Source organism: Microtus oregoni, unplaced genomic scaffold (genome assembly GCF_018167655.1).
Source record: "Microtus oregoni isolate MIOR12 unplaced genomic scaffold, Mior012 000011F_ref0000422, whole genome shotgun sequence".
Taxonomy (NCBI): Eukaryota; Metazoa; Chordata; class Mammalia; order Rodentia; family Cricetidae; genus Microtus; species Microtus oregoni.
Genome location: NW_024543070.1, coordinates 54,810,019 through 54,834,082, shown reverse-complemented (window position 1 = coordinate 54,834,082; position 24,064 = coordinate 54,810,019). Strand labels below are relative to the sequence as shown.

Genomic DNA, 24,064 nt, shown 5'->3' with positions numbered 1-24,064 from the left:
GTTAGTACTTCTATATGCTTCTTCACCAGGGGACCTGTTAGTGCTTCAGTTATCTCATGAAGTGAAAGGGCTTTCACCACGCCGTGTTTTAACACAGCTCGTTAACAGCTCAGACTTGAGTCGACATATGTTTCTGCCTGTTAGTACTTATATATGCTTCTTCACCAGGGGACCTGTTAGTACTTCTATATGCTTCTTCACCAGGGGACCTGGAGTTAAGATTGTGCGTCAGCAATTACCAGATTTCTTTTTATAAATAAAATAGCTTTTTGATAGCAGTTGGCAGAAGCCTTTTTATGCCCCTTCTTCACACATGACTGTCACTGCTTGTTAATTTGGACCCAAATTGGCCTACTACTTGAAATCTTCCTGCCTCGGCCTCTTGTGCTCATATTATAGGTGCACAAGCCATCATGCTTGGTGTCTTGAAATACTCATTTCTTTTTTTTAATTTTCAAGACAGGGTTTCTCTAGTTTTTGCTGCCTGTCCTAGAACTAGCTCTTGTAGACTAGGCTGGCCTCGAACTCACAGAGATCTGCCTGCCTCTGCCTCCCGAGTGCTGGGATTGAGATTAAAGGTGTGCGCCACCACCGCCTGGCAAAATACTCATTTCTTAACTTCAAGGTAGAATACATGTCATTTGGTGTGTGGTGTGCCCACTGAACCCACGTTATCACTCTGCAGTCCGGACTCTTGAGGGCACTGTGTCCTGCCTTAGCACCTGCAGTGCTGGGGTCACAGGTAGGTTCTACCATGCCTGATTATGTGCTTGCTTATTTATTTCTTTACAGCAGAGCATTTATTTCAGCAGTGCTGCAGTAGTGTGTGACCTTGACAAGGTTATTGTACTCCAGCGGCCTCTCCGTTTGCAGAACAATGCCATAGTGGTGTGTGGTCTGTGCAGCATGTTGTATGAAAGGCAAGACAGAGTCCACGGAAAGCTCATGCAGTAGTGTTTGCCATATTGTGACCAGTCAGTACAGGGTTTGTGAATCGCTTCATCATCTTACAGTGGACTTTGGGATCATTACTAAAGGATAATCATTTGTTTTATTTCCCAGAAATGAAGACCCTGTTTCCACTGTAAAACCTCTCTCTGCCCCCCCTCACCCCTACCCCACTGTGTGTGTTTGTGTGTGTGTTGGGAGAGTTAGCAGGTAACCTTTCCCTTGTTTGTGTCAGGATTGTTCCCCATTCCTCTTTTGTGTCTCTGTGTGTGTGTTTAAATATATTTATGGGTGTTTTGCTTGTCTTTGTACCACATGCTAGAAGATGCTAGAAGAGGAAGTCAGGTTACCAGGAACTGGAGTTACAGATGGCTGTGAGCTGTATTTGATATGGGTACTGTGAATTTAACCCAGGAAGAGCAAACAGTTCTTTTAACCACTGAGCCATCTCTCCAGCCTCCTCATCTTTTTCAGTGGCTTATAAGTAAGTTCCACTAGTTGACTGTTTCTTACAGCACTGGGGTAGGAGAGGGGACCAATATAGTGTCTGCTGTCCTAGAAAGGACTAGATTTGTTTACTTCTTCCTTCAGTTTTTATTTACTAAACTAACCACATAATACAATAACTTAAAGATGATCTGTATCTTTAGAAAATGTGAATGAATTAAATGAGTTCCAGCCAAAAGAACAGTTCTTTTTCAGAATGCCCTTCTTTAACTGGCTTTTCAAAGCCCCCGGTGGCTCTCTTCAGATAAGAACAGGGCCCAGCAGCTATACTCAGTATCTTGGGGAGCCAGCTGCGTTTTTGGATTGTTTTAAACAAGTTCAAATGAGATTAGACTGTATTCACTGTTTGTAACTCAAGAATGTAGACGTGCTGCCTTGTTATTAACATTAAACACAACTCTTACTTCAAAGGGAATATGAGTTAATTCCTACAGCTGGCCTACGTATAGAGATTAAGGCTATTCCAAACACTGTTCCAAGTCAGTATGGAATTGGTTTCATGGAATTTTTTTTTTTAATCCAAAATGTGTTTATTGGGATGGTTCCCACTCATCTCGAATCCGGTGCTTTTCAGTGCTGCTTCCTCCTGAAGGAGCATCCTTCTGTCAGTCTTGCTTTCCCGCATGTAGGCTGACAGAGGACAGGGGAGCAGCCGACACACAGGACTACCGTCTGCGCACGGCTAAAGACCGTGGTGATTTTATAGCCTCCTGGGCACTTCACATCCATAAAGTAGGAATTGGGGCTCTGCACCAGGCGCTTTTTCTTGTGTTTCCTCTTTTCCTCCTCTGGAGAGGGATGAAGGAGATCCTTTGCGAGAGGCATGTTCTCGTAGGGAGGTTGTCACCGCCGGAAAGGCGGTTTCATGGAATTTTTATAGTTTAGGAACAAAATGAAGTTATAAACCAAGACATTTTAGTGGAAACATCAGGTAGGCAGGCTGCAGCAAAGTGGAGGAGTCTGTTAAAGGTTTCAGGTGCTATATGAAGACATTCTATACATTACAAGAAAGGTTTATCTGATAGTCATAAGGATGTTCGAACAGACACTTAGGCGAATGGTCAATGGTTTGTAAAGATAGGCTAAGATTGGATCTGTAGCATTCCAGCTCATTCCACAATCCATGAAGTTCAGTCTAGTCAGCAGTGGGTGTGACTTTCTTCTAGGAACTTTATGCACATTATTTTGCTCCAAAAGTCCCCTGTAGAACTGGGGGAAATGACTCAGTGGTGAAGAGTGCTGGCCATGTAAGGCAGATACAGCATGGGTGTCTAATCCCAGCTGTCCTATGGAGAGAAGGGGAAGGAGAAACCCTGGAAGCACTGGTCAGGTGTAGGTGAAGAACAACAGAGACAGACTGAAAGAGGGCGGGGGAAGCTTCTCGCCCAGGCTGTCCTCAGACCTCTGCCCACCTGTGCTGCATGCAGGGGAAAGCAGAAGACTCCATGCTTGAACTCCTCAGTCTCTCTTAAAGATCTGTTAAATTCATCTTGAAATAGCAACAGAAAATGTTGCTAAGATAGACATAACCTCCTAGTGAGGACACACATACACTTCAGAACATTAGTAACCTTAAATTTCATATCAGGAATGAGCGTGTTAATATGTATATGTTACATTTTTTCATAGTTTTTGAAGTTTTGTAAATAAAAACAGAGAAGATGGGTGGGGTCTGGGTAGCTTTTTTTAATTATTATTTTAATTTTAAGATTTAGTTTTAGCCAGATGTGGTAGCACCCGCCTTTAATCCCAGCCCTTGGGAGGCAGAGGCATCTGGGTCTCTGAGTTTGAATCTAGCCAGGGCTGTCTTAAGATAAGACTGTCTCAAATAAGCAAAAAAAAATTGCTTTGTGTGAGTGTTTTGCCTTCCTGTCCTGTGCACTTGAGGCCCACGGTCAGAAGAAGTGTCAGATCCCTTGGAAATGTGGGTTCTGTGTGGTTGCTGGAAACTAAATGTGGCACAAGCGAGATCTCTTAGGGGCCTAGCCATCTCTCCAGCCCCAGGGGTTAGCTTTCAGAGTTGGGAGCCACTATATCTTGTTTATTGTATGCCACCAATACTCTAGTGGTAAAATTCATGCAGAGGTACGTTGGAATTGGTTGACCCAATGACAGGACTGAGCTTGGAGGGCTCATGACATTGCATCTGTGTTATAGTAACAAGGGGCTCTGGGCAGCTGTCACTTGGGGTGGTGGGAAGTTCTTTGCAGTGCATGTGGTAAGCTGACTAGCAGTGCTGAATGCTGCTCAGGTTACAAGAGAATTTGACATAAAAACTTACATGTTTTACCTTGACGTTTAGTGCTTTATCTGTAAGCTCAGCAGAAAGGGTGCCGGGCAAGGGAAGGCTGACGACCATTGGGTTGTGATGAACCCTCCTTGTAATCTCCGCTAGAGACTGAATAGGGAACGATGGTAAAACAGTGGGGAGAGGGGTGATGGTGCACAGATCTCTGGAATTGTTTATTTAGCAGTACAAGAAGCCTTCTAAAATAAAAGACTGGCCACAGGGGCAGTGATCTAAGCCAGTAACATCATAAAAAAGTGTCTGATTGTGATGTCTATGGTAATATTTTACTACCTGGACTGTAGTGTTCCTGGAACCAAATTTGATATAAATGGTACTACTTTAGTGAAGTGATTTAGCATCTGTGTGGGTGGGAAAGTTTCTTCGGGAGTTCTCTTGGGTTTGTGGAATCTTTTTCTGAGAGGTTGGGAGCAGGAAGGGAGAAGCCAAATTATATCCCCCTTTTCCCAGCTGCATCTGCCCTTTCTGAGTACCTGCACTATTTCTATTGCCCCTGCCCCCAGGAAAAAGGCTATGCTCTAGTACATCCTGGTGTTCATTGCCCTGGTGCTTAGCAGCAAGGTGTTTTTGGCTATAACAGGAAAGAGCTCTCATCTCTGTGTAGACTCTTCTCCCCACTGGGTCTGCACTCGGCCCAGGTTTCCCCTTCACACTCGTTGCCTTTGCTGGGAACCACATCATTGCTTCAAGGATTAGTGCCCTTTACCTGAGAACTGTGCTTTAATTTTCTGTCATATTTAGAGGCTCACTGGCGTTTTCTTGTCTTGATGCTTATTTTACAGAGTGCTTGGGAATCCACATGTTTTTGCTGAACTTGTAAAAGAGACACCTGGATGGTGGGTTAACAAGAATACTGACCTGTGGGAAGCTTCATATCTGAAAATACTGGATTTTCACCCTAGTCCAGCAGCTCTGCTGCTCACATAAATACAGATGAATGAAGACCCCATTCGGGAAGACACCTGGCCAGCGGTCTAGAGCTGATGCAGGTAAGTAGTGGAGCTCTGTATGTATTTCAGTGTGGTGTACATTTTATTTTATTTTTTATTTTTATTTTTTTATTTTTTTGTTTTTCGAGACAGGGTTTCTCTGTAGCTTTGGTGCCTGTCCGGGAACTAGCTTTTGTAGACCAGGCTGGCCTCGAACTCCCAGAGATCCGCCTGCCTCTGCCTCCCGAGTGCTGGGATTAAAGGCGTGCACCACCACCGCCCGGCCTGGTGTACATTTTAGAACATAGAACAGCGATTTCACATAGTACCTGGCAGTGTGTTCTTCTCCATTCCTGGTGTTTTATACCTTGCTGCATGTGAAGGAAGAGCTTTGATTTCCTAAAAAGGGAACCACCATGCTAAATACGGTTTTCTGCATAACCTAGCAATTTATAGGTAACTGGCAAAATTAACAAGTGAATTTCAAGATTCTGTTTAAGAATAGAATAAAATCAAGGTTTTATTTTTACTCGAAGAAACTGAAATGTTAGGATGTTGGATTTAGTGAGATTTAGGACATTGAGTAGCTTTGGGATGAAAGGGGGATCTTAACTCACTTTTTCGAATGTTTATTTGGAACAAGTGCACTGGTGTGAATCTAAACTGAAAGAGTTCTGTAATTCCAGCACTCTGAAGTGGAGTCAGGAAGACCAGGGATTCTAGGCCATTCTCCATTCCATAGCAATTTCCAGACCAGCCTGGGCTACATGAAATCTTGTCTCAGAAACAAAACTAAACCAAAAACTAAGCCTGCACCCTTGCCCTGAAACAGGAATCTGTTCTGGTTTTGCGGGGGGGGGGGGGGGGGGGGGGGGGCTGCTTGGCACATGGCTGAAAGAAAGTAACAAGAATAAAAGTGTAGGGTTTCTTTTTGGGGGGGGGGTGGACTTTCGAGACATGGTTTCTCTCTGTATCCATGGCAGTTCTGGAACTTGCTCTGTAGATCAGGATGGCCTGGAGAACTTGGGGGTCTGCCTGTCTCTGCTTTCCAAGTGCTGGAATTCAAGGCATGTGCCACCACTGTCCAGCTTAAATATGTTGATTTTTAAAACCCTCTCTTCCCCAAACAACAACAACAAAATAACCTTACAGAATGTTTTACAAATTAGTAAATGAGCCAGCCAACATCCTGATCCTCCTGTCCATGGCCCCTAGGGTTAGGATCAAAGGCATTTACCAACCTGCTGTGCTGATAAATAAAATTCTTGAGTAGTAACCTTCTAGGCATTTGACCATTGAAAGAAGTGCATGATAAAGTTTAAATGAGGTTATGTTCCAGAACTTGTTGCTCAGGCCTGTGACCAACTTGCAGAGTGTTTTCAGTTTAAAGAAGCCCAGCTTTTACAGATGTCACCATGGGTAGCCTTGAACTTACCATGTAGACTATGCTGATCTTGATTTGACATGTGGTCTTCCTGCCCCTGCTGCCAACTTCTGGACTGTAGATGTGCATCCATGCCTGGCTTCTTTTATTAAAAAATGATTTCATCTCATCTCCTACCTATCTGGTTTTGTATGTTGCTCATTCTTTCCATTAGTTCATTCCCTGGTCATATGATTTGCTCAACCTCTTGGGCATGAATGCCGTGTGTGATCTCAGCCACCCTGCCTTAGGAGCGGAGCACAAGGCAGCTTGTCCAGATTATCAGCCTTTAGAGGTAAACTAAAGTCTAGGCCCTTTTTAAGAGCAAGTAAGCCTCAGTCCCACTGTCTGACCGGGCTCTAGTAACTCCAGCAGCATCAGTTGTGAGGTTCCTCCTGCACGGTTTCCCGGATGGGGGATGGGGTCTTACTGCCTAGGTGCCATCTTCTGTTTCTCTCCTTCTTTCTAATTTATGGACAGTTGCTGTCTTGTAACTCTGCTCAGTCTAAGAAGTACTGTTGAGATTTTTAGTGTTTTGCTTGTGATAAGGACAGAGGAGCAACTTAAACTCTTTATGAGCATGACCCGATTGTCTTGGTTGCAATTTAATTTTAAGGAGCTTAGGGACTCCTTGCATGGTCTCTCACTCGTCATCAGTCCCTTGACTGCACTGTTCCCAGTCACCTCTGATTTTTCAGATGATCCCAGGCAGCCATGTTGCTCTTCTCCAACGCCTCAGTCTCACTGTGTGGCTTCAACCATTTCTTTATATCTAGGATTAGACAGTTATTTTGGCATATGCTTAGTTACCTTTTCTTACCCAGTGAAAAAGCAGGGTCTCAGTGAGAAAGTCAACACTGACATCATACATGGTGTACAGGGAACTGTTCTGGAATAGAGTATTTGTTTAATAAGTAAAAATTTGCTACATTTGTTTGTGTTGCAGAATAATTGTTCAACTATGTGTTGCTTTTGTTTATGCTATATTTGTTTATTATGTAAAGATGTGTTGCTGTTCCTCCTTGCCTGCCTGAGATACCTGATTGATTAGGTCAGGGCTGGTGGGCAGAGAGGAAAGGGGACAGACATGGAGAAAGCGGGATGGAAAGTACTTAGATAGGTACATGAGCCCCAGGGTAGCACATAGATTAAAAAGTCTCCGTGTTACCATTTGGGGTCTGGCCGTCCAAGAAAGCCTGCTTCAGTGAAGTTTTTCTTCAAGGGTCAGAGACAGTGGCCTGGCTGTGTGGCATTTGAGGTACCCATTTCTAGAAGCCAGCATGCTGCGAGTAGGGTCATGAGCGGTGGGGATGGGTTATGAGGCTTGGGATACTATGGGATGGGAGAGGGGTGGGAATGTTTGGTACATTACATATAGTTCTAGCATACCTTGAGGAATCCTTCCTTTGCACCTTGTCACAGGTGTCTAGGGACATGCCAGGGATGTTTGCTCCCACTTCTGGCTGACTCTGGCTGACTTTGTCGCTCTCACACACTTCCTTTTCTTGTTATCTTGTTCTTGCCTCAGTGAGTCCAGGTGGCCCTCCTGGCACCAGGTCCCAACATGCCACTTTGTCTCTGCGAGCTGCAGTGTCTGCTTTAGTGTTGAAAAGCTGTAGAGGCTCCACTTAAGGAAGGGAGAAGGGAGTTTGCACAGAGTGAAGAAGCCTCCCAGAAAACATTCTTCTGCCTTGTGTTGACACCTTCTTCATATTTGGCCCCACTTACGTAGGCATTCGACGAGTGAAAGTGCTGCGCTTTGTGGCCCCTAAGCTCAGTCTGTGTGTTTATTCTGCTCGAAACACGCGTTCCACTGTCAGGACTGTTTTGTTTCTATGTAGTTTACTGTGACCTGGTAAGCAAATACATTCTGTATGATTTCAGGATACCTACGTATATTATTAGACTCATCTGACTCAGCATATGGCTAGTGTATCTGGGTGAATGTTGCTCTGGGATCCAGAGGAAATACGTTTTGACATGGGTTTCAAGCTGTCTGTTGTGGTGCTCAGGTGTTTGTTCTTTCTGGTTTTCTCCCCACCTGTTAACACCAACTGGCAAGAGAAGAGAGTTTACATAACTAAGTGTACATTATGTAGATGTGATTTTTTTTTTCCTGTTTTCATGGATTTTAGTATTCTGTAATTAGGCTTGTGTGTATTTAAGGTTATTGTGGCTTTTTGACTAATTAACCATACCACTTTTGAAGTGTCTTTTGTGATCCATGGTGACATTATTTGTCCTGAAGTTTAAATCTATCTCAGTCCTTGTTTGGTGCTGCTGGACAGAAAGATACTTTGGCTCTCAATAGGTGGGTTGAAGATTGAATCACTGTTGTCTGGTTTAAGTTGGTTTTTTTTTTTTTACAGCAAATTTTAATTTCCCTGTACCTATGTGTTTGTTTAGAAGTGTTTTTTGTTTGTTTTGCACTTGTGAAAATATCACCAGTGGTTTTCAGAAGTTAGTTTAGGGGTACTGTGCACAGCTGCCTTTGTGCTTGTCTATCAGCCTGCACGCATGTGCTTCATCACAGCCCCATCTGCCATTGCTTCCCGTGCTCCTCTTTATTGCGGTCTAGTTTCCCATGTGCTAGGTATCTGGATCTCTAGGGCTGGTTTCATTTCTCAGTTATTTCTTTTTGTAAGTTTGGGGGGTTTGCGTCACTGTGGACTGACCTTACTGATCTACATAGCCTGCTAGTCACCCCAGTGGGTCTTCAGTGGGGGTGACTTACTGTATCCTGGTTTCACTTGTTTTCTTGATACTTCCTGAGTCTAGGGATCAGTTGGATGTGTTTACCTTTTAATATCCTTAAAATGTAAAACAAAAACAACTAAAGATGTTGTTTTGGTCATAACCTCCTTGCTGGCTTGTGGCACCAAGCTGGGTTACTGTGTGTGTATCTGTGTGTTGGAGAGCAAACTGACAGTCTTGAGTTAGATACTTAGACCTTTTTTGTTTTATAACTTTTAAGAGAAGTAGTTGGCTATTTTACATTTTAAAAAGCATTAAGTTTATCAAGCAAGTGTTGAGGATGGATTTTTGATATTCTGTTTGTGTAGGCTGCTGTGAATTTCTTCAGTCTTTTTATTTTGTTTTGTTTCTGATTGCCTCATTAGTCCAAGAAGTGCCTAGATGGAATTTGAATAGCTTTATCGATTTGTGATTTCTCAGGATTTGCTTACATCCAGATTCCTGTTTAGCCAGAGTGTGGACCCTTGCTAACCCCCCAGCTCACTGAGGTTTGGAGTTCTCTTCTAAGTAGCTCTCCCTGTGGTCAGGCTTGTCACTTATTAATTTTGTATGTGTAACTGGCTTTATTTTTATGTCTGATCTGGAAGCAAAGAACCATTGGGACTGTCATTGTGTCTACTCAGTATCTCCTTTTCAGAAGTCAAATAAACATGTGGCTCTAATATGTTGGGGGTTAATGACCTGTTCTAGGATTTATGCAGTAGGCTTTTGTTTTTAATCCACTTTTTGCTGACTGTCATTTGCCTCTCTTGCAGGTCATGCTGGAGTATCTGTAAACATGATGAAGAAGAGGACATCTCACAAGTAAGCCACGCTCACATCTGTGTTTGGATCACTAGCACCAGGACTACCTCTTAGCTCACCTCCTCTTAAAGTCTTGTAATTGTGTGTGATCACCCCTGTCCACTTCCTGTCTTTGGTTTGGATGAAGTGTGTCAGCTATGCACTTCAGCTGTTAAAAGCCTTTGAGTCATGGCTGTCCTCTATCTTAATGCGAGCCAGCTGCATGGGTGGACGGAGAGGGGGCGACATACACACGGATACGCACATGTTAAGACCTCTACAGGTCTTGATAGCTGTTAGCCAAGAAGCTGAGCAGACATATATGATACTAGGGTCCACCTAACCAGCTACCATGTTCCTCTTTGTACTTGTAATTTATAGAAAGCATATTCATTTAAAATAGAATTAAACATCTTTTTACTATTCTTTTTTTCTTTTAATGATCTTCTCAATGTATAGTCTGAGCTGGCCTAAAACTTGTAATTTTCTTGACTCAGACTCCAAACTGCTGTGGTTACATATGTGCTAGCATATGTCCTCAGGCCCAGCAGTAGACGTGTGTTTAGACAAGTGTGTTCTAGTTCTGTAGTCGCCATGAAGTGGTGACTGTACGCCTGTGTCACGGATGTGCCACTCTAACTGACTTGAGTGTAAGGGATGTAAGTTACTGAGGAAGGCCCTCCTCCTCCTCCTCCCATTGCATAAGCAGCCTGCAGCAGTTGCTCCCAAGTGATTCACAGTGGATATTTGAGTCCTCATTGCCTCAGTGGAGCTGAAGAGAATAGGAGGTCTCTTGGCCATGGGAGGTCTCGTAAAACAAGAGTTCCCTCAGTAATGATTGATGATTGAACCAGACTTGTCTCTCATTCAGATGAGTGCATAATATAAATATAATGGTCATCTTAGGAAATGACCTAGAAAACAAAAATTTGGAAGTTAGGTAAGTGTGCCATTCCCTGAGGACAGAATTGACCTTACCTTGTCTCATCATCTTCCTGCTTTTGCTGTACCCAGTGATGTGATCATTTATTTGGTGTCTCTACACATTAGTGTGGTATAAATGGTAAGCAGTATCTTGCCTCAAATAGAGAATAACAGTAAGGCAGAAATACAAACCACAAATATTAGACAGTGAGTAGGTGAGGGACAAGTAAAATACCACCATTGTAAGACCAAAGTAGTTCGTTCAGAATAGAATAACCTAAAAGAAGTTAAGAATATTAAGGTACAGTGTTTATTTTAAGTAATTACCATTGGCTAAACTTTCACTGACTTACCTTAGACTTTTGTTTATTGTGGGATATTTGTATACTGTGTGAAGATACATTGCTGTGATTGGTTTAGTAAAGAGCCAAATGGCCAATAGTTGGAAAGAGGTTAGGCAGAACTTCTGGAGATTGAGAGAACACTGGTAGAAGGCAGAGTTGCCAGCCAGTAGGAGAGAAAACACCAGGTGTAAGCTGGAAAGAGAGGTAACACCATGTGGCCGGACATAGATTAATATAAATGGGTTAATTTACATTATAAGAGCTGGTGAGACAGACCTAAACTAAAGGCCAAACTTTCATAATAAGTCTACCTGTTATTTGTGAGCTGGCAGCCCAAATGAAAGTCGGACTACGTTTGTTTGGTTCCATAGTTGTGTTCTGGATGCATTTCATGGAAGGGATTTCTTGTTGCCTTTCCTAAGTAATGCTGAGCACTTATTGTCTCATGGGTTTGACCCCTTCAGGCACAAGAAATAAATACCAACTGCTTAAAACTATCAATGTAATTGGTTGAGATACATGGTAGACATGTATGAAATTGTCAAAAAATAAATTATCCCCCCTCCTCCCCCAGCGCACAGCTTAGGGTCCATAGGCATACCAACAAAAAAACTCATGTTGGTTGTTCCACATTGTAGGGAACGTCATCTGTTGCCTTCATAGGCTAAGATCCGAAGCTTTGAAGCCTTGAGTGCATTGTTGTACTCCAGAAGGTGAAATGAAATTTTCACTGCAAATCCAAAGTTACCTTGTTGGGTGCTGGCTATTAATGTCTTGAGTGATCTTGGATGGAGTCAGCAGGGACACAGAGCTTTGCAGATTCCTTTGTGTTATGGCTACAGCTTGCCCATATCTGAAATCAAGGGTTGAAGCAGATCAGTGAGTGGTTCGCTTTTCAACATAGGCTTCTTCCTACAACAGGTTTTTTTTTTTTTTTTAATAAAAACCAAATACAAAACAGAACCTGAGTTCCTCAGCTCTCGCTCCTCCATCCTCAACAGTCCCTGTCCTGTTGTTCCTTCTCCACAGTGTGGGGAGACTCAGGGCGACCCTTACAGTTAGATGCTGAGGTAAAATCAGGAGAGCTGCAGCCAGCACGCACGCACACGCGCGCACACACACACACACACACACACACACACACACACACACACACATTCACCCAGGCCATGCTAGGAAAATTCAGGAGTTATCTCCACAGAGGAAATGGCATGTGTGTCTTTTGATCATTGTCCCTGTTGGGGATCTAATCCAGGGCCTTAACAGGCTAGGCAATTGCTATAGCTGTGTTCTTCATTTTGATGTTAGTGGAAATCATCTGTGTAGTAGTTGTGTGCTGAATACCTGCTGGGTTTAAGAGGCTAACATCAAGCAAACCTTTCTGGAATTTGTTCCATAAAGTTGTTTGGGCTGCTGTTAAAGTTTTCTTGAGTGAAAATACAGTTGGGAAAGCATCTGAATGAACTTAGTTGCAGTGGCTTGTTTTTATTCTTATATATTAAGTTAACTCTCCCTCCTCCATTTGAATGGGGGATAGATCTCCATTTCAAGGAACTGTCTTTGAAAAGGGGTGTCATGTGTTTTACTAATTTGTTTAATCCCCCCTCCCCAATACAAAGTCCCTCTAGTATGAATCGCTAGCTAACCTGCAATTTATATAGAACAGGCTGGCCTAAATTACAAAGATCCTTCTGCTTCTGCCTCCCAAGTGCTGGGGTTAAAGGCGTGCACTACCATACCCAATCCACTAATTTGCTTATAAAGTTTGCCTTGCAAGCAAGCATAGGAAGGACCCTAGTTTAACTTCAGCACCCTTGTAAAAAGTCAGCTGCAGCAGTGCACATCTGTAAGCCCAGTGCTGGGGAGGGGAGGTTCAGTGAGAGATCTTGTCTCAAAACAGAGAAGACACCAGGTGTCAGCTTCTAACACATGTGCACGCACATGCTCAGGCATATGTATCACCTACAGGAATATACATACTCAAGGAGCAAATTGTAAATAAGATGGAAGCACCAGTCATTAATGGAGAGCATCACTCACTACCCCTCCTTGTTGATCTCTGGTGTGGTCTCATGTCATTTTCATGGTACCCTTGTCGAGCTGGAGTCATGAGCTCTTATTACAGATGTGAAAACTGATGCCCAAAGAGATTAAGAAACCTGTCTGAAGCATGACAACTAATCAATAATTGAGCTATGTCTAGAAGTGGGTTAACTACCACACCGTATTCATTGAGCTTTCTGCTTTCTTCCTCATCTTGAAAATGGGTTATTTGTGTCATAAATACTAAGGTTAGACAGGCAACCATGAGGTATCCAAGGTATCTGGGAGGACAACAATGTTAATGGTCTTCAATCTGTCACAACATGTAACCGTTCTGTCACCTTGAGTTAACTCCATGTACAGTGGTGTTCCTCAGTGTGTAGATGAACTGATAGTCACTTTCATGAAGATAACTGTTCTATTTCATCTTGCTATTGTGCTGTTATTTTACACCTAGAAATTACATAAAACAACAGCCGCCAGAGAAACAAGTTTCTAATTGTATCTGTCAAAAAGACCACAATTTTTATTTAACTATTTTCTTCTAAATTTTGTAGAATCCAAAGAAAAAATTGCTTTGGCATAACAGTACCAACTAGACTGGAAAGAATCACCAGTAATTCATCCATGCAGCCAAGTTCAGTATATGGCAGACTGACTAATAGAACTTATTGTATACACATGGTATATTAAATATTGGCTTCCTTTTTTATTTTCTTTTTAGAGTTAGTAATGGATTTTATTTTGGGATTTTCATATGTACTTCATTTTGTTTGATTCTTGTCCTCCCCTACCATGTTTCCCTCAGACCCCTTTCTTCAGCTTTTATGCCGTATTTTTTTCTTGTCCCCAATCTACTCTTAAAATTTCTTTTTTGCCTCTCTCACTGTCTACTTTCTAGTATTAGCTGTACTCCCTCAGAGATGGAAAACTTAAAATCTAGGGACCACATATGAAAGAGTGTGGTCTGGGGACCTTTTACTATTTTGCTTAGGTGGTACTGCTTTGGTATTTGGGACCTTTGTTTGCTTCCATATCAGTTTGGGGATTGCTTTTTCTAATTCTGTAAGGAATTCACTGGGATTTTGATGGGGAATGCACAGAGTCTGTAAGCAGCTTTTGTTTTCACAGTGTGATTTTTGTCAGTTTGTGAGCACGGAAGATCTTTCTACTCTCTAATGTCTTTGGTCTTATAAAGCTTCCACTGTATAAGTCTTCCACCTGCTGGGTTATTTTTCTTAGTTGGTTTTGGAGCTGGAAAGATGGCTCAGCAATTAAGAGCACTAAATGCTCTTGCTAGAAAATGGGGTTTAGCTCCCAGCAGCCACATGGATTAGGACCAATGCTTCTAATTGCAGTTCCTGGGGAGTCTGACTACCTTCTTTGATCCCCGAGGGTTCATGCACATACACAGACATGTAAGATAAATGGTTTTTTAAAGGCCTTTAATGTTCATCATTCCTTTTCACATTCCTTTCTCTACCTTGCCCTCTCATCCCTGACCCATTTAATCCTTCTTGTTCCATTATTTCCTTCCCCTTTATGTATTACATTGTCTCACTTGAAAGATACTCTCTCCCCAAAGGTTTCTCCTTTGAGAGCTTCATACTGAGCTTTCTGTTCATTTGTCACTTGTTTCCAATATTGAGAGAAATGAGTTTTCTTTCATCATAAGAGCAAATATTCTTGCATCAGTCCTTCAGCATTGTGTATGTATAGGCAACATGCTTGGGGAGGGGCATGTGTGTGCATGTAGGTGCTAGTGTTTTCTGTTATATATTGCGACAGAGTTCTTCATTGAACCCAGAGCTTGCCAGTTCAGTTAGTCTAGCCATCTTGCTCCAGGGATGTGAGTGCTGGCTTGTTTCCCCCCTGCTAGTTCAGGAGGCTCCTTACCCACCGGGTCGTCTCTTAGCCACTAGATTCTAGAACAGATCTCAGTGTTAATTTGCTATTTCAATGCTTATTTTTAAATTATTAGTTTTTATTAATTCTTTGAGAATTTCATAAATGTATTGTGATCATATTCTCCCCTCCCAGAGATCCATCTTCTCTACCCTCATTTCCCTACACTCCAACTTTGAGTTCTTTTGTCTTTCCTTTTTTTTTTTTCTGACTCTTTGGGTTTTGTTTGTTGTGTAACAGCCCTGGCTGTCCTGGAACTTACTCTGTAGATCAGACTGACCTTGAACTCAGAGATCCATCTGCCTCCACTTCCCAAGTGCTGGGGTTAAAAGATGTGTACCCCTCCCCCAGCTGTCTTTCTCTTTTTTAAACAATATTTTTATTAATTACTTGATGATTTTATGCAATGTAGTTATAATTAAAATATAGTTACATCACTCCCCCCCCCTTTTTTTTCTTCTTCCAGCCCTCTCCATCCATATCCTCTATCCCATTACCCCTGAGCCCTCTCAGATTGATAGCCTCTTATCCATTTTGCTTTTGAACAAATCTGATTACTAAATTGTGCTTAGTTCTTGGGACAAGATGTTACATTCTCTTGGATCGCTTCTGTTTCTTCTTTGTCTGGAGTTCATTATATAGTAGACAAAGCACAGAGATGCAAAAAATTGCTTGAACAGGGTAGTGACCCTCAAACAAGGCCTGCAAGCAACCTGCATACATCTCTACCCTCCTTAGAAAGACCCTGGAGTTAGCAGCAGACTCTGAATACATCTCTCCCCTTCTTAGAAAGACCCTGGAGTTAGCAGCAGACTCTGGATACATCTCCACCCTCCTTAGAAAGACCCTGGAGTTAGCAGCAGACTCTGGATACATCTCCACCCTCCTTAGAAAGACCCTGGAGTTAGCAGCAGACTCTGAATACATCTCCACCCTCCTTAGAAAGACCCTGGAGTTAGCAGCAGACTCTGGCTTACATTTGTGTTTTTAAAACATCTTTAAATTAAAAAAAAATGTTTCAAGCAAATGGGGACAATATCTTTTAATTTTTATAATTTTAGATTTCTTTCATAAAGTTGGTGATTAAACCTGTGGCTTGTGTATGTTTGGTAAGCACTCCACCAATGAGCTCCATCCCGGGTCTCTTTTCCTATAATTTTAATAGTTGTATAGTTATTTCAGTGTAGGGATAGACCTTAATTACTTGGTCAGTAAGATGTACTGCTGAACATTATCTTTCAGTAAAGCCCTAGTCACACTCCTTGAGGTATTGCTGTTCTTTATGGTGAGGCTTTGGTATGTTGTGCCTTACTGATCCAGGAGAAGGATTCCCTCTGTAAACAGATAAAAAATGGTACCCTGAACTGAGCATATGTCTTAGTTATTGTACAAAAGCATTTATTTGAGAAATTACTTGAAGTTTCAGAAGTTAGTCCTGGTTCTCATAGTGGGGAGTGTTGTGGCAGGTTAGGCAAGCATGCTAGAGCAGTGGCAGGCAGGTGCACCAGAAGTAGCTGAGAGCTTGCATCATCTTATCTACATACCTAAAACAGAAAGAGTGAGACATGGGCTTTTGAAAGTTAAAGCTCAACCTCAGTAACACCTCTCCTCCAACCAGGTCACACCTCCTAATCCTTCCTAAGTAATCCACTGGGAACCAGACATTCAATCAAATATATGAGCTTATGGGGCCATTTTGATTCAGACGTCCACAGCATTGTACTGTATACCTGTGCTCCTAGCACTCAGGACTCTAAAGCATGAGAATCAATGTGAGTTCAAGGCCAGCCTGGGCTATTGAGTGACCCTCTGTCTCTAAAAATTGAAAAGGGCTGGTGAGATGGCATAGCCAAAAGAGACACTTGTTGCTAAACCTGATTGATGATTTGAGTTCTGTCCCCAGTATCCACATGGTGGAAGGAAAGAACTAATTCCTGCCAGCCATCCTCTGGTCTCTACACACAAACATGGCTTATATACACCCACACATGTGCACATAAATCAAAAATAAAACAAAATGGTGCCCAACTATGGTTTGCATTAGAATAAACATTTGGAGTGAAATAGAATAAGGTGGAAAAGGCCTACCTACCTTTAGATACTGACTTCCTGTTTTATTTAATGATTTACTTGGACTGACAGAATTCCTCCTGTAAAAAACTGGATTCAGTGCAATCCCCATTAAAATCTCAGTGATATTCCTTGCAGAACTGGAAAAACACCCTCAAGATTCATGTGGAAGTACCAAAAATCCTGAATAGACAAAGCAATTGTAAGCGGAAATAACAATGTCTGTTACTTAGGGTTTAGGAAGTGGTATGTGTGCTGGTGGAATCCTTCACATCCTTTCCTCGGCGAAGTACCTCCCACAGCCTCTGTTGTGAGCCTGTTCCTGTACAGGGGAGTTCTCTGGGACATGGTTATAAAAATTGAATGAAGGCTTGTGAGTGGGTTGCATGAAGACAAAGGTAAAAAGTGTCGATGAGAAGATTCTGGTGTTCTAAGACAAGTGTAATCCCTTAGAAGGGCAGATATTTGTCCCTAGAAACTGCACGTATTTAGTAGTCCTCTTGGGTCTGAGGGTCTGAGTGTTGTTTAGTAGTTAAAAAACTTTTGACAGCTTTATTGAAGCTTTTCTTCTCTTTTTATCATCTAGGTTCTGTGAGAGAGAGGTCGGGAATTGTGCTAAATCAGTGTCAGAATAGGTGGCAGTTGCATATTTTTTGTCTTCTCAGATACTATGAGACTGACCTGTGAGTCACGCTACTAAAATTTCACAGCCCCCACCCCCTTTGGATTTTTTGAGACAGGCTTTCTTTGTAGCCTGGAACTACTCTTATAGACTAGGCTGGCCTCGGACTCAAAAGAGATCCACCTGCCTCTGCCTCCTGAGTGCTGGGATTAAAGGCGTGTGCCACCTCCACCTGGCCACAAAAGGACTTTAAAGATTACTATTTTCAGATACATGTAAGCACATGCAACAGCACACTGTAATCCCATCAGAGCCAGCTGCTGTGCTACTGTAGCCGTCTCAGCCACTTCCTCTTGCTGCTGGGGGAGCTCAAATCCTATGAGTTCTGCCAGGATCATACCCTCCATTGCTGCTCATTCTTGAGGGTGTAGTCGTCTTCCCTGAATTAGCAATATAAAAAGTGATCATGTGGGAACTAGTAAGGTAGCTCAGAAGGAACAAATGCTTGCTAAGCAAGCCTGGTGGCCTGAGTTTAATTCCCAAAGCCTATGTAATGTGTAAGGACAGAACCAACTCTGACCCCCACAAATGTATTGTGGTGTGCTCATGCTTGTGTGCATATATGCTGTTAATGTTGGAATTATTAGAAAGGTAGTTAGTGGGAGTTTCTTTGCCTAGTTCGTAGGATAAGCCTGGAGCTCCCTGTGTACTCCAGACTAGCCTCAGACTTGGCTTCCTCTGTCTCGGCCTCCTCGATGCTAGGATTACAGAGGGTGTCTTCATTCCTGGCTAAGGTTTTTTTTTTGGGGGGGGGGGCATCTGGGTCTTACTGTATAGTTTAGGCTATCCTAGAACTCCTGACTCTCCTGTCTCAGAGTCTGAGTGCTAGAATTAAAGGATGGTGCTACACTGTCTGAAACTTTGGGGGTTGTCAACTGTGGTTGACATGTGCCTCCCTAAGCACCCCTTCATTGTTCAAGGATCACTGTTTCCTCTCTTCCTCTGTATTGTTCTACAATGACTGTATCTGTTACTCCCTGTCAGTCCTGAGTTGAGCTGTGTGTCAGCCTTTAGTGCTACATTTAAGGGACACATAGAGATGAAAAGAGTGTTCCCTGCTTTTGGACATGCTTACAATTTTCTACTTGTGGTCTTTCTGCTTGGAAGTCAGCTTGCCCTTCTGGTTCTTTGTTTCTTTCCCAGAGGAGCCCCAAGTTCATTCTTCTGGCATAACATGCTGCTGTCCAGATTTCATTGTTTTACTGTACATGTGATTTGGTGTCTTTGCCTGGATGTACAAAGAATGTGTTTTATGTGGCATGTCTCAGCATGAGCCATTCTTTTTCTGACTTCCCAGGGATATAGTCTTTGAGATGTTTAACTTGGAGCAGTTTTGGTCCTTGGCATTTGATTGTACTCTGTGGACAACTTCTGTTGAAGTCCTTCCCCACTGCCATGTGTTTATTCCTCAGTCTCTGCCTCCTGCTGCCTTTCTCTACTCATTTCTGTATTAGCCCCCACATTGTCATTTCTCCAGATTCTTCTCTGTTTGTCTCATCACCAAAACCTTCAGGTTGTCTGTTACCTTACCTTGCCTAGCTGTATTCACATTGTCTCATTCTCAACTTTTCCATTCTGTGATACATATTCCTCTGTCAGGATCCTCTGGAGCAAGAGAACCAATAAGAGATAGAAATAAAGATTATGAAAAGTTGAGTCATGTAATATTGAGGCAAGGAAGTTCCTTCCCTTGCAGTCCGTGAGCTAGAGATACTATGGAGCTGATGGTAAAGTTCTGATGCAGAATCAGAACCAGGAGCCACTGGTGGAAGATCTAGTCCAGGAGCAGAAGAAAACTATGTTCCTGCTTGGGTCCACTAGCAGAAATAAAAAGATGGTGTGCTCCTGTTTGTTGTTGTGTGCAGCCCCTCAGCAGATTGAATGAAGCCTGTTTGCACTGCTGAGGACACATCCTTTTTCCTCAGCCCAGCAGTTCAAATACTGATCTCTTTCCAGAACATTCTCAGACAACCCCAGAAACAGGCACCTGTTGGCACAATCATCTGGACTGCTTCTCTTACCTGGCTTCTGTTATTTGCTTAGTGCTGGTAATAGCTTTATCTACTACATGGATATATTTTCCTGGCTAACCTCTACTACCTATCAAAACTCAATCAAGAATGTTCTTTTCTTTCTTCTTTAAGCTACTTTTGTATATTGTACATCAGGATTCCTGGGCTGTAGAGGAGGTGACCTTAGAAGTTCCTATGCTTCCTTAGCTCTGCTTGGGTGTCCTCTTTAAAACAGGATTCCCTTTAACCACCTGTGTCTACTGTGTTCCTGTCTCTGGACTTTCTTACCTGACTCTAGTCACTCCCTGCTTAGTTAGGCTTTTGTACTCATATGGCCTGGGGACATGACTCTCCCTCCCTTGGAGGAAGGTGTGCTGCTTTCTCAGAAGGTTCTGAGGGCAGAAGATGGTGAGGAGAGTGTGGGAGTGTCTGGTTTAGAGGTTCTACACATGGCCTCAATCCCTTTCCTGGTCCACTTTGCCTCAGCTCTCATTCCCTCTCGGCTCAGTGCTTAATTGCCTCAGATGTCCTTCTTTATGTTTGCAACAGACCCACTGTTTCCGGGACCTCTGTCAGGGCTAAGTGCTTGTAAACAGTAAATGCCTTTTTATTATATGTATATATATAATATATTGTAATGACAGTAAATTTGTAAGAAATTATGAAATGCCATGTGATCCTCTTCAGCTCTTGGCACACAGCAACATCTGTCAAGTTGGTTTGGCCCAAGTTATATCCAAGCCAAGTCTTATCCTTTGTATTTGTATTTCAGAGTGTAATTAACCCTCCCACCCCCTATCAAGAGCCAGGATGGGCATTGGGAAGATGACTGTGTAAAGTGCTTTCTGAATAAGCATAAGGAGCTAAGCTTGGGTCCTCGGATGGGGCATGTGTCTGTAATCCCCGTAGTTTAGGGGCAGGGCTAAGATAGATGGATCCTGGGAACTCATTGATAAGCCAGTCTAGCCTAAATGGCAAATTCTAGATTCAGTGAGAGACTGTTTTGGAAAATAATGTGGAAAGCAGCAGAGGAAGACACTTGGTAGCAACTTCTAGCCTCTACATGGATACACATGTTTTTATATGTACATGTGTGTACACACACAAACAACCAAAGTATTAGCATTTTGTGTAAATATTTAAATCACTGGTTTGATGTTGCTGCAGTATTTCTAATATTACATTATTATTTGTCATAAACTGTTATAAGGTGCTTGTGAATTATTCTAGTATGTGAGGAAATTGTGCTTCTGAGCGAATTCTGTAGTCCAACTGTGTGTTGATTAGTTTATTTCAGGGTTACCAGGGCATAAAAAGGAATAAAATGTTAAGTGGTGGGGTTTTTTGTTTTGTTTTAATTTTGTGTTTGGGAGTGCCTCCATCAGGTATGTTTGTGCACTCCATGTGTGCCTGATTCCTGAGAAGGCCAGGAGAGGACATTCACCATATAGATGGCTGGATAACAAACTTGGGTCATCTGCAAGATTAGCCGATGCTCTTACCAACTGAGGCATCTCTTTAGCTCTTCGTTTTTGCAGCACATTTGGCTCTGCAGTCCAGACTGGCCTGAAACTTGTGGTCATTCTGGCTCACCAGAAGGAGTTTGCCCGTGCCTTAGGGTTATGTGTAATGATGAACATGCAAGCTAGTTACTGTATTGAGTCCAGATGTGCATATTTGTGAGAATAATACATTATATGTGTGAATACAGAAAACATCGGACCAGTGTGGGACCAAGCAAACCTGTGTCCCAGCCCCGGCGGAACATCGTAGGCTGCAGGATTCAGCATGGGTGGAGAGAGGGCAACGGCCCTATCACCCAGTGGAAGGGGACTGTCCTGGACCAGGTGCCCGTGAATCCTTCCCTGTATCTTATAAAGTATGATGGATTTGACTGTGTTTATGGACTAGAACTTAATAAAGATGAAAGAGTTTCTGCACTTGAAGTCCTCCCTGATAGAGTTGGTAAGTCTTTAAAGTTATTCTTTTAAAAACCTTATCATTTTAAAAAGTGGCAATTGAATGCTTTTTGATTCTCATTATTAGTGTTTGTTACTTCTGTCAGACCTCAAACACCTCTGATAAACATGTACCACTTACACACACAGAAACTGACCCGGAGAAGATGATTTGAAACCACAGTTAAGGGCCTTATGACAGATATAAAGATGCATCTTTGACCTAGAGATTTCCAGTTTTCCAGTTGCTCGTTTTGTCTGTGATGTTCATTGGCTCACTGACATGGCCCCTTGACTTGACAGCTCAGGAAATAGTAGGTTATTTTGGCTTGTTGTCTATTGTAAACACTAAATGTCCTTGGAAGCATCCAGGATGAGAGTCCATTTTTCAGTAAGCTTTGCAAGGGGAAAACTTATTCTGTCCTGTGGTCTCAGGGTTACCTTATAAATGTTCCTTAAGGCACAAAGTTTAAGTTAAAGGTAATGATTATTGATGGCAATTTTAAGTAGAACATTCTCAAGTTAGTATTACTTAAAAGTATATGTTTCAAAATGTTTTGCTGCTGCTAGCTGCTGCTTCTTAAAATACTGATGTATATTCTTTGAAAGTTGCCTTTAAGTCTTTGTGCCATTTGAAAATTAGGCCCCACAGTTCTGAAAAGTCTTCTCATTCTCTGTGAAGTTACATTTTCACAGAGTTTTACATTTTCATCCTATTTTTTCAGCATTTTTTTGAGATAGGATCTAAGGCTACAACACTTTATAGGGCAGCTCACTTGAGCCCCATGGTCTCTAATGTATGAGCTCATATGGTCGGTCCTCTTGTCTCGGCCTCCTGACTGACTAGCTGGGATGGTGGGCATGTGCCACACACCTGGCTGTCAACTTCTCCTGGTGTAACTGAGGTCAGACTTCCTCCCGGAAATGTGGATGTTAAATGCCTTACTGGCTCCTTAGAAAACTGTAACTGCATGCTTTGGTGGTGTTGCGTGGTGGTAGGCATCTTCTGACCCAGGATTTCAGTCTATCTGCTTTCTAGGGCAAAGCTTCTCTCGTGAATACTCATAGGACAGGAGCAAATCTTGTGAGCACCCGGGCTGTATGTCATCAAGGGTGGTGTGTATTCTTTATAGATCTGGGTTGTCTCGTTTGCCAGAGGACATGGATTATAGTTGTAAATTAAAGCACTTTGAAGAGAGGAGTCCAAATGGTGGTTCAGATTAGCAAGATACTGTGTCCAATACAGTTAGTAAGTAGTCCACTGCCTCAGACTCTGGAGGGCTAGGATTATAGATGCAAACAACCATACTTGACTAGACATGCACTCTTAACTTTTGTGTTTACTATGAGAGTAGAATCTAGAAAGTTACTTGCCTTTTGTGTTCTGTGTAGGAGGAAACAGTCTTCTAGCCCACTTCAGTGTGTACATTGAATTTTAATTATAGTGATACTAGAGATGGTGAAAAAGCCAGGTAAAGAGACTGAAGAGCATGTGATGGTGTCAGTGGTTCCCAAGGCAAGGTCTGTGGACCCTCAAGGTCCCTAACCCTATTATTTCCCCAACATTAAGATAAGAATTTGTTCTCCTTACCCTCAGTTATTCACAGTTGCAATGTGGAGTTCCTTCTTCTACAGGAAAAGTCTGCATAACTCATGCATACACACATAGACAGACAGACAGACAGACACACACACACACACAACACACACACACACACACGAACCAAGCTTGATAAAGAAAATTGCAGAATTTATTGTCTGCATCATTTTGTACATGTGCTCTCCATTCTTGTCTTTAGGGATTTGACCACTCTGGATATTTTTTTTTTTTCTGTGACTTACTCCATCCTTCCACAAAGTAGCACATGGCAGGAATGCTTTCCCTTTGAACACTGGCAGTCATACTCTGGTATAAACCTGTGTACCTCATTTTGTTTATCCATGACCCTTTCCATGTTGGAAGCTGCTGTGGATGTGGCTATCTGTGACTTCTCTGAAACTTTCCTATTCCTTTGGGTGGTTTCCCCCAGAAGTGGTTTTGTCTGATTATAGGGTTTTATAATTCATGTTTTCTTAATGGAATTGCCACAGTGTTCCCTGTGTTGTTGAGGCTTACAGCTCCAGCAGCAATGCACAGCGGCTTCAACTCTCCAACTCTGCCCCCATCACCTAGTGATTTCTGTTTTGATAGTAACCATCTGTAGGTGTAAGGATAACAGTTAAGGCTGTGTTGTCCCTGCATGCTTGTTGCTATTTGTATATCATCTTTGGAGAAATGTTTCTTCAAGTTTCATATTTTTAATCAGAAGAATTTTGTGTGGTTGTTGTTGTTGAGTTGTAGTGTAACAGCTTAAACAGTTTGAAGAGTTTAATGGTAATTGGTTCAGGCTCTTGCTGCTGACCTAGGGAGTTACTGCTTGCATACTTTGTAGTATTAGGTGAGCATCTAGAATTACCTGGGGGAAACTCACATC

The 24,064-nt window shown here is 42.4% G+C and overlaps 2 protein-coding genes across 4 annotated transcripts in view; one reads left to right on the top strand and one right to left on the bottom strand.

Annotated features, from left to right (window-relative positions):
- LOC121453173 (spindlin-1) overlaps positions 1 to 24,064 on the top strand; it is a 49,166-nt gene that overhangs the window by 17,451 nt on the left and 7,651 nt on the right. For all 3 annotated transcript variants that reach the window (XM_041659701.1, XM_041659702.1, XM_041659703.1), the window contains exons 2-4: positions 4,546 to 4,752; positions 9,625 to 9,673; positions 21,344 to 21,597. In XM_041659701.1, the coding sequence (XP_041515635.1) occupies positions 4,701 to 4,752; positions 9,625 to 9,673; positions 21,344 to 21,597 (355 nt within the window). In that variant the 5' untranslated portion in view covers positions 4,546 to 4,700. The remainder of the gene's footprint in view (positions 1 to 4,545; positions 4,753 to 9,624; positions 9,674 to 21,343; positions 21,598 to 24,064) is intronic.
- LOC121453174 (40S ribosomal protein S27-like) lies at positions 1,981 to 2,285 on the bottom strand. Its single transcript, XM_041659704.1, has one exon. The coding sequence runs from the start codon at positions 2,278 to 2,280 to the stop codon at positions 2,026 to 2,028; it is 255 nt and encodes an 84-aa protein (XP_041515638.1). The 5' UTR covers positions 2,281 to 2,285; the 3' UTR covers positions 1,981 to 2,025.